This window comes from Lissotriton helveticus, chromosome 4_1 (assembly GCF_964261635.1).
Source record: "Lissotriton helveticus chromosome 4_1, aLisHel1.1, whole genome shotgun sequence".
Taxonomy (NCBI): domain Eukaryota; kingdom Metazoa; phylum Chordata; class Amphibia; order Caudata; family Salamandridae; genus Lissotriton; species Lissotriton helveticus.
The window spans coordinates 494,445,316-494,456,229 of record NC_136063.1 but is presented as its reverse complement, the minus strand read 5'-3'; the positions used below and the strand labels follow the sequence as shown (position 1 = coordinate 494,456,229).

Sequence of the window (10,914 nt, the reverse complement as noted above, 5' to 3'; positions counted from 1 at the left end):
GGTTACACTGTCAAACCTGACAACTTTTGAACTGACACATTTTTGATAACTCCCCAACGGTCAGAGGGAGCAAACCGGTCAGCACCCAAGCGCCCTTGAGAGACAGAATTGAATCCGAATTAACACAGAGTGCCACACTACTCTCTTTTTCATTTGACATACTCATTTGCACACAGGACAGTATTTAACACCACTCAAAATCAGGGCCCAAGTGGGAGTACGCAGAGGTCATTTGTAAACAGCAATTCCTGATCTGTTTTCACTTTCTGCTTGCTTTCTATAGGTGAAGGTACAACTTTTTTTATGTTATGTTCTACATCTTGGCTACATCTTCGTTGTTTGTTTCGGAGATTTATTTATCCGTTGCACCATGGGTCTCATTAGATCTGCAAATGACAAAACACGTTTCTAAAATCCAAGACACCATTTTAAGTGGGAATGTGCGAAGTTTATATTACAGAGTGAAGGTTTGCACAGAGCCTGAATATTGGCATTTTACAGTTTTCCAATATTCCTCTTTCTACACACTGGCATAATGTATCCCCACAACCTAGCAATATTTGCTCTCAAGTGGCAATATTTCCTTGGAGTGGTAGCCAGCGGGTCTTTTTGAGACTTTGTAGCTAGATGGATGTTTGCGATTATTTTTCTCTCGAAACAACTTAAATGGATGCGAAAATCGAAGATATTTTTAATTACAAGTAGTTAGTGTAATAATAACCAGGGTTGTGGGGCCTTTGTGAGAGGAAAAATCTTACCTACTTACCACTTGAATACTATTTTATAGGAACACATTTGTATCAAACAGCTGTGCCTTCATGAGCATGCCTCAATATTCCTTCACTCGGTTGTGCTTATTATTCACAGTATTAAAAGAAAATATTGTTGCAGTCTAAACCGCACGTACAGCTCGAAAACGTAAAATGGCGCTTAGCAGCTCACATGCGAGTGCAAAGTGCTTTACTTTGGCTGTAAACTGCGTCACGCGTTCTGTTGGTACTTTGGGTGCATTGATGGCGGGAGACTGGTCAGTGTAAAAGGAGAGTACTGTGAGCGCGCCGCGTGTGACCTTTGATAGCAGGCTCAGATAAGATTCCTTTCTGACGCGCCTGTGTGCAGAGGTATGTCTGTGGCCCTTTAGGGCAGGCATCAGCTGGGCGCACAGCTGCGCCCTACAAAGGTAGGTCTGTGATGTGCATTGTTTCGGCTCTCGGAGCTGTGTATGGCACGATGACCTAACTGCGCGGATCCGTGCCAGGGGAGAGCGGAATAAAGTCGCAGATAAAAAGATCAATGAAGGGGATTACTACTAGTCTCACCCAGCTGCAGACAGGCAGCTGCCGGTGCCAAGCCCTCCTGCGCCTCCCCATTAGAGGACAGGGTGGAGGGCTCCCCTATAAAGCCCCACAGATAAAGCACACCCAACGAGATATAGGGAAATAAAGTACACGTATCCACCAGGCAGGCGCAGCGCAGGAAAACAGGCAGAGGAGATGGCGCAGAGGCACGAGTGGGGCTACTCCAGGCACAATGGTGAGTGGACCCAGGTCTGCAGGAAGAGTCACTCTGTGGAAAGTTCTGCCGAGTTCAGTGAGGATTTCTGCCTCACACGCACTTTGAATCTCTGTGGTTGTTCCAGTGCTACTGGCCTTGATTCTGAGATACAATTCCCTCATACAGGTCTTAGCCATGATATTGCTTATATTACCGAGCGGACTGCAGCAGCCTGTGTGGTCCCATTCCTTTACCCCGAGCCAGTGAGGTTGGTAATTGCAGTTGGTCCCAACACAAGTTTTCCCTGGTTTTCCTGATGGGCTTTGCTGTTTTGCTGAATATCACTTCACCATATTTGTGGGCTGGAGAAGCAAGTACATGATTGTGTAGAGCCATGATGGTTGGGCTGCTTCTTCGAGAGTGGTAGTGACAGACAGGGTTGTCTGTTTTCTTCCCTCACTTGATGGATGGCGAGGGTCCAGTTTTTGGTGACTTGTGGACTGCACGGCGTCATAACTTTGCTTTGATGCGATTGTCTTAATACCTGCATTTCTGTGGGTTGCTTCAGAGAATACAGTTGGGAAAGACTGGTAGGCCCAAACGTACTAATCTTGGTACATCCCAATATGAAAGTAAGCACTGCTGCATTGTTGCACGATTGGTAAAAAAAATTGGGCAATTTTATATTTATTAAGAGTTACAATTATGTCATCATCCATGCCTGTGCCAAAAACCTGTTTTAATGTGATGGTCAGTGTTGCAATATGCTGCAAAGTTTACGCAGCACAGCCTTGAATGAGATTTGTACTCAAGCTACATCATCCTGTACAGGTATCAGGACAACAATCCAAGGGTAAACTGTGTAAAATAGATCATTTTTAAAAATGATCCATCAAACACTCAGGAATATCTCATGACTTTCTCCTTATCTCTTGATTGTGCCTGGTTTCATTTGGGGCTACGATTTTAGTCACAGCAAGATCATGCTATTTTAGGAAAAGTTGGCTTTTCATGAAAATCTATTGTAGAGTGTGCTGTTTAGGCCCTATTGCACCCCATTTGAATAGATAATGAAGGTTGTTGGCGCTCGACAACGCAAAGCCACCTTGCACTTTTTTCACTTCAACTATTCATGGTGAAACATATTTTGGGGCAGATTTCAAGCCCCTTGCGCCACTTTTGTATCACTTTTCCCATGTTAAAAGTGACGTAAAAGTGGCGCAAGGGGCTTGTAAATCTGCCCCTTTCTACCTGAAAGCTGAGGTTTGTTCTGATTTGCATCTTGATGTGCCCAGTAGTTGCATGAGCAGCAGTGCTAATTTTAGTTACTATGGGCTTGACAGTTACATTCATAGCATTGTAAAGACTTGTGGATCTATTTACAAAGGTAACTTACACTTGAGAGTAATTTACATTTGTAAGTTTACTCTTACACTTCTGAGTAACTTTACTACCTTTGGCTAGTCACAAAATCTGAGTGCAAATTTACTAAGAGTGTATAGTTACATGTCTTCACTACCTTTAGAGGTTGGAGCCAAATTTATGAATGTAAGCTACTACTACCAAAAAGAAACAGTAGTAAGTCCAGCACCACACATGGCTGACCACTTATATAACACCCTCTCATAGAAAATAGTGAAGATGGACATAAAATAAAACCCAGTAGGAATTAATATCAGAGTAAATTAAATTATTTAAAATGGTTAAAAATATAAATACATTTTTTTAATGTTAAGAAATAAACATATTTATTACACTTTTATAAAATATTTACATCCTTTTATAATTTAGTAATTATGCAAAATTACATTTTAATAAATATAATTAAATTGCATTCAATTTATTCTTGACCATAAGGAGATCCCTCCCTGTCTGAGGAGTATCCTTACAGTAAATGATTGGAAAAAGTAAAAAAAAGTTTATATACCTCGAAAAAGTATATCAAAAATATTTTTCAAAATGCTACAGCACTGTCAACTTAATTTGAAATGACATCTTTAATCAATTTAAATATATTAAAATTAATTAAAAATATTTTTCTGGTGTTTAAATTAGAATATAAATTCCCACCTTTTTTGTCATGCATTGATAATTATTAAAAGTGATGTATAGAATAATGAAAAGTAATTTTATTTTATTTTAATAGCATATAATCTTACCATAATATTTTTTTTAAAGCGTTAACATATTATATTTTATAATTAAATAATAAATATGCTTATTTTATATATTCTTTAAACATAAGGGGGCCAATTACGATGCCAGTCAGATGCGCGTCAGACCGACCTCGTAGCGGAAGAGGGACCGCCTAACAAGATGTCGGAGGTCCTGTTTCCCAGATTACGAACTGACCACTGAGTTGGCGGTCAGATCCTGTATTTTTTCCATTGTGGCTTGTGCTGCCACTCGCAGTTCAGGCCTCAATGGAAAAAATCCAGAGTGTAAACATCCCTGCACCGTGTGGCAGGCACCATGCGGTCCCTGCCACACGGTGCAGGGATATTTGTGGGGGCACCACAGGTGACATCCAGGCCCCATGAGAAGGCGGCCTTGCTAGGGGCCCCCCCAAAGTCACTTTCCGCCTGCCTTTTTAAAGGGGGTGGACCATCATGAAAGGAGAGGCGAAAAGCGAAATTGTAATTCTGACCGCGGAGCCGAGGCTGGCTCCACTGCCATTTATGGATTACTTTTTCGACCACCCTCATGGGTGTCCCTCCTGCCACCAGTATCGCAATATGGTGGTCGGATGGAAACCTCTGATGTCGGGTGTAAAGCCTCAGACGAGCTGTCGAAAGGTTTTCCGCCCAACATCATAATGAGGTCCTAAATCATTTTTTATTTATATTTTTTTCTATTTTAACACATTTACTTGATTTTACTAACATTGTTTCCAATGTTTTTTTAATTTCCCTACCTTCAATATTTTCTATGGGAGGGTGGTGTAATACAGTGGTTGGCCACATGATGTTGTTTTGGATCCTTTTTTTGATTCTTTTTGGTTGTAGTATCTTTGTAAGTGCAGTTTATGATTAGCACTGGACTTACTCTATCATAAGTGTGTGCAGATCCCTTCCTAAATCCCTCTTTTCCCCTCCTCATGCCCCTCGTTACTCTTCTCTTATCCTCTCCCATTTAGTCATAAGTATTCTCCATTTTTTAGCCACTCCTCTTGTCCCTCCCACAATTATTATTAAAACGTGAACTTACATGTGCAGAGATTCCGCATATGTGGAGGAGACCTCCCCACAGCAAAAGATAAGAGAGATAGAGGAGGACACTCCACATGAAATTTTGCGAATACCATATTGTGGCATTTTTGTAGTGCTATTGTAATATTACAAAATGTACTACAAAATGCAGTTTGAAGTGACACTTCTTTGTTCGTATTCTGAGGGGCTTATCTATGTATATGTATAGGTATCTCACCCCCCATTGTTTCTGCATAAAGGGTGAAAATTGTTTATGAATGAATAATATAGTTTTCTAGAGTTTTCTGACTCTCGTTGACAACTACATGTTTGAATTGATGATTCTTTTACAAATTAGCACAGTTCTTAGCTTATTATTATAAGCATTGAATCTAAAATTTAGGTGACTTGACTCAGAAGACAAATCCATTAATAAGAACTGGAACGGGAGATTTGTGGTGTCTAAAATGGAGAAACCATATTTAACATTGCACTTTACAAAGGTTGTCATTCTTGATGTCTCTGATATTTCATTAAGATTGAGTATCATATTTGAGATAATTTGGAGTGTGTCAGCCTATTTCTGGACCGAAGTGCATTGGTTATATAATCACAATCCTCCAAATAACTCTGAGAAATGTTTCGTCCTCTGAAGAATTAAGCAGCGTCCTGAAAAATTGTAGTCAAGGGATGTCCAGCGTGGCTCCAAGAGGGTTGGATCCATGCCACATTTTCAGAATATTCTCACAAGATACATTTACATGCAACTAACTTAATGGCACTCATCTACAAAGCCACCATGGCCTGGGAATTGTGTGTGGATCAGGCTATCTTGGAACCGATGCCCTGATGTAGTTTGTTCACTGGCTATTGCTAGGAAGCAGAAAGGACCCTAATACATTGATATGGTTCATAGCCCTGGTCTGCATAAGACACAGACCAGGGCTGTGCTCCATATTTATAAAAATGTGCTGTACCAAGTGCTGCTGTGACTTGAAACTGCATTTGGGACAGTGAGATGTTTAAGCCAGACTATCCTAGGGAGTTGTACGCCCCTCTGGTGTAGGGACTCTAAGAGTGCAAGGGACTCTTAAGACCCAACTAAACAAGGCATTCTCAGAGTGTCCACTAACCTTGCACCACTTCTTACGCCCCAAATAGTTAGGCCCTGATTTACTAAGCCTTTGTGTTGTCCTTGTGTTGCGCAAGTTGACGCAAGGCAGCGGAAAGTCTTAAGAAGCATTTACAAAGCCACTCAAGGGGCAATTTGTGTGCCTTTGTATGGAAATGAAATGCAAAGCAGTGGCTTGTGCCTTGTTCCATTTCATTTTTTAGTTTTAGGTGTGGGTGTGGGTGGAGCATGGTGTCCCATGTTCCTACCTATGCCATTTATTGCAATCCCAGACTTACTGAAACCAATAAGCCTTGGATTGCACCCAACTGGTATGCTACCCCTAACATGGCATAATGAGGGGGAACATGTTTATTTCTACTCATTACTACCTCTTCTTTTACGTCTATTTTAGTGCAGGAAGGTATTCCTTCCTGCTCAAAAACAATTCTGTCCATAACGCAGACACTCTTGCACCTTGGTGCAAGGCTGCCTTCATTCATTGGCGTTAGGCAGCCTTAAATGCGCCAGTGTAATCTGAGTGAGGTAAAAAAAATTGACCGAGCCAATGGCCTGTTATTTTAAATAATTACATTGCTTATTTTTTTATTTAACAGTAATGGTTTGCATGTATGGTTGTTTGGTTGTGCATATGTGGTTGTTAGGATAGGTAAGTGGGTGGATGCATAGGTGATTTAGTGGATGGATAAGGTGGTGGATGAATTGGTTGCTCTGTGGGTAGTAGAACAAACATTTGTGGACAGTGAATGAATGGTATGGTGGGTGGATGAGTATGTAGCTGATTGAGTACATAGTTGAATAAGTGAAGAGACCTCACATGATCCAACCCAAGAGGATAATAGCATGATCCAGGAAGCAGGCACCAAGAGCTGAGTAAGACAGGACAGAAAGTTTTGTTGTGTATACAATGGAGAATGTTAAGTCTCAGGAAGGAGGACATCAGTGAGTGCCCACAGCAGGGGCGGAGATTGCGCAAAGAAGCTCAGGAGGATGTGGTATTTATTGACCATGTCTGTGGCTTTCCGCAGCCCTGACTATCTGCCCGTCCGTAACTAGAGAAGTGGGCCTGTTAGAGTTCGCTGGGATGGGTGGGCTATCCTGGTCTCTTTCTTCAGTAGCTGACCTGGAGTTGCCTAAGAAGAGGCAGTATTGCACTGCTGTGAGCATACATGTAATGGTAGAAAATAGTAGAAAACTTTAGCAATACATGAAAAGCAAACAGCTTGGACAGCATTGCCAGGATATGAACTCATGATGTGCAGATTTCTGATAGGTTATCATCAAACACTTTAGACTAGCCACCCTGCCTGTGTAATTCCTTGTGGCCCGCCTAAAATATCTCCTTAACATGAAGAAAAATGTACATTATCAGGACTTGGAACTTGAAACTGTGGCAGGGATTTTCATGAGCACTGACTTTCAGTGGTTGAAGGGACACTTTTAGCATTGCACCCTGGATGATTTTGAGAACAAAATAAGCGACTACGTCCAAAGGTAAAACCTGGGACCGGGGTGAGGTGGGACCTGTGAAGTGAATATGATGGCTATGAATTCCAGATTTGGCCCACTCAACAGTTTCATCTGGAGCTTGTCGACGGTGCATCTAACTTTGAGGGATCCTCATTGCCATCAGTCTAGGATCTTGCCCTGCTGAAGGATTTAGACTTCTCTGTAAGCCAAAGGTAAAAACCTTGACCAGGACAATGCTCTTGATGTATCTGACCTGTGTTCATTTACAGTCCGAACTTACCTGCCGCCCGCAGCATCGCCACATTTCTGCTCCTCTTCTGCACAAGCTGAGGCTCCCAGACACCTCTATGGCCAATTCAGATGTTGCTCTCATGCTGCTGGCAGCAGGAGAGAAGTGCAGGGACTGGCCTGAGTGCCCCGGATTTGCCCTTCCACAGAGACTGGGAGCCTTTGCCTGCTGTTTCCAACCCGGCAATGCAGCTCAGGTTGGAGAGACATTTCAGTGCGAATGTTAGTTTGGCCATTCTAGGTCGGCCAGCCAAACCCACATGCGCACTTAGCAGCAGTCTCCACCACTCCTTCTATGCCCGTCATCATGATGGCACCACCCCCTAGACTTGGCTCTATGAAGCAAAATAAAATGATTATAAACCTGTGTGATTGTCATTTTATTTTACAAGTTTTCATCTGCTGACGGGGGGTGGGGGGAGGTGGTGGTGGTGGAGTGACGCTCCTCACCCCCATAATGAAGGAGCTGCCTCTGGCTGTTTGTGGCATAGCCGTCAGGTTTTGGGCAGAGCTCCTCTCATAACTATGTTTTGGTCTAACCAGATTGTGTTTACTATGTTGGGTCAACTTAATAGGTACTGCAGTTCCTGGGGCCAACCATCAAAAGAAATGCAGACCCCCATCAGCACATATGGCAACAGCTGCTGCAGGTATATATGTCTTGTAGTTGCTCTACTAGTAAATATGTCTTACTATTCAAGATTAATGAGTAAATCACACCTATGCTTGGAGTAAGACACAACTTATTACTAGAAGTGCTTTGTGAATCAGGCCTCGATCATCAAGTTTCATTCTCACCTAATATAGAAGACACAAACACTTATAATGACAGTTTTTTAAATTTGGCTATCATGCAGTGACCATGACCTCAGATGATTCTTTATTTCTCTCTACATTTCCTCAAGATTAGGTATTCTATTTTGTTTATTTGAAAGTGGTAGAAAATTTAGTGATCTGAGATTGGCAAAAGGACTTGGAAATATGCTAGGAAGCAAGGGTTCATGATGTCTTGCCTACGGCAGACCAAAAGCAGAATCCCAATAATCTAATCTGATCAACAGACTCCACCAGATCGGAATTGAAGGCAGCCCTCAAGTGGATTGCCTCCTATCTCGCTGGCAGAATGCAGAAGATCATCCTCCCTCTATACTCCTCGCTTCCTTAGAACATCACCTGCGGTGTACCTCAAGGCTCTTTCCTCAGCCCAACCCTCTGCAATGTATACAAGACACCCCAAGCTAACATTGTCAGGAGCCACGGACTCAACATTATCTCCTACGCTGAAGACACCCAACTCATTCTCTCCCTGACAAACAATCTTACAACCATCAAAGACAAGTTTCAAAGATGCATGAAGGACATGGCCATCTGGATGAACAACTGTCTCAAACTCAACACAGACAAAATAGAAGTACACATCTTCGGGAAAGGAAAGGACACCCTATGGAATAACGCATGGTGGCCACCCTAGCTGGATCCTACTCCTAAATCCACGAACACTCCCGCAACCTTGGCATCACACTTGACAGCCAGCTATCACTGAAGAAGCAGGTCACTGCCATTTCCTCCACCTACTTCCTCGCCTTCTGAATGCTCTGCAAGGTCCTCAGATGGTTCCCACCCAACACCAGGCATACTATCACACAAGCTCTCATCACCAGCAGGCTCGACTATATCAACTCCCTCTATGTAGGAATCACCGCCCAACTAAGGAAACTCAAGACCATCAAGAACACAGCAGTCAGACTCATCCTCAATCTCCCTAGACAGATGCACATCACCACTCACCTCAGGACAGTCCATTGGCTCCCAGTCACAAAGACATGTCAGTTCAAGCTGCTCAAGCACGCTTACAAAGCAGTACACAATGAAGGACCAGTGCATCTCAACAAACAAGTGAATTTTCACCAACCCACCAGGGAGCTTAGTTCTATATCCCACGCCCTAGTAGTCACCCAATGCATCCGCTGAGTGAATAGCAGAGACCACTCCTTCTCCCACCTGGCCGCTAAGACCTGGAACACCCTCCCACATGCACCTCAGAGCCTGCAAACATACAGGTTGCTATAGAAGAACTGAGGTATGTTTAAAAAAGCTACTTAAGTGGGTGGCACAATAAGTGCTGCAGGCCCACAGTAGCATTTAACGTACCAGCGATGGGTACAAGTAGTATCACTTTACTACAGGCTTAAAATTAAATAAATTGTGTCAATTGGGCGTATCACAATTTTACCATTTTTAAAGGAGAGAGAAAAGGCCCTTTGGCACTGGTCCGCAGTGGTAAAGTGCAAAAATTCATTTGCCCTACAAAAATGAATTCAGTAAAACAGGAGGGGTGAAGGCAAAAACTTTGGGGGTGACCCTGCCAGGTCCAATAGAGTGCTTGGAGGTAGACTGGAATTCCTTAAAACTCATTCTGACAGGGATGAACCCAATTATTCTTGAATGCCAAAGTACCTCTTTGAGGAAGGAATCTGGCACTTGTTCCAAGAATTGTTTCATGAATTCTACGTCATTCCTCATTAACATTGACAGTCATTTCAATGGCAAGTATTTCCTCAAAATCAGCTGCCTTGATTTTGAGCAGGCTACAAGAATGGATATAGACCACCCTTTTAGCTGCACATCCAGATTGTATTTTAATCCCTTATAACACCATGTTAAAAAGTGGAAATTTTGTATTTCAAATTCTATCTTTAAGTACCTTCTCCTATCTTGTTCTGCATTCTGTCCATCAATTGTTCTTGTTGCCTTGTCATATCTCCCATATTTGAGGTTTGGTGACCTAAAATGCTTATACTGTAAATGTCATCCATACGACGTGTGCAATACAAAAAAAATCCATAATACCTTGCTATTTTGCTTCTTATATCTATCTATGTATCGGCCCCCGGAATTACTCCACCTTCTTCCGGAGTAAGTGTTTTATCCAGCAGCGGCCCATGCAGGTAAGTGCAGTGGGGCAATGGGGCTGGGTTGACGGGGGACTCGGCAGACAACCACGAGGAAAAATTAATTATTTATTCAATTTTCCATGTTGGTCATCCATCAAATCCCCCCAAACCCACCACCCCTCTTACCTGCATGGGCCCCTCCTTCTTTCATCTATATTGTTTTTGTGCTTTTCATGCTAGCATGACCAATGTTCATGAACCCAAAGCAGTGACCATCAGGCACATCTTTGTTCAGTCCCCTCTCTAGGAGGGCTATCCCTCACACATCACCACCCACATCAAGCACCTGGGTCCCAGGACATGTGACTCGAGTAATACATGTCCCAGGACATGTGACTGGAGTAATACATAGGAAGTAGGTGTATGTGCCCTCACTCTAGTTATGCGT

The 10,914-nt window shown here is 42.7% G+C and overlaps 1 protein-coding gene across 1 annotated transcript in view; it reads left to right on the top strand.

Moving 5' to 3' along the window:
* Positions 1 to 1,417: 1,417 nt before the first annotated feature.
* LOC144828694 (carbonic anhydrase 3-like) overlaps positions 1,418 to 10,914 on the top strand; it is a 218,814-nt gene continuing 209,317 nt past the window's right edge. The window contains exon 1 of the mRNA XM_078687078.1: positions 1,418 to 1,533. Coding sequence (XP_078543204.1) covers positions 1,494 to 1,533 — 40 coding nt within the window. The 5' untranslated portion in view covers positions 1,418 to 1,493. The remainder of the gene's footprint in view (positions 1,534 to 10,914) is intronic.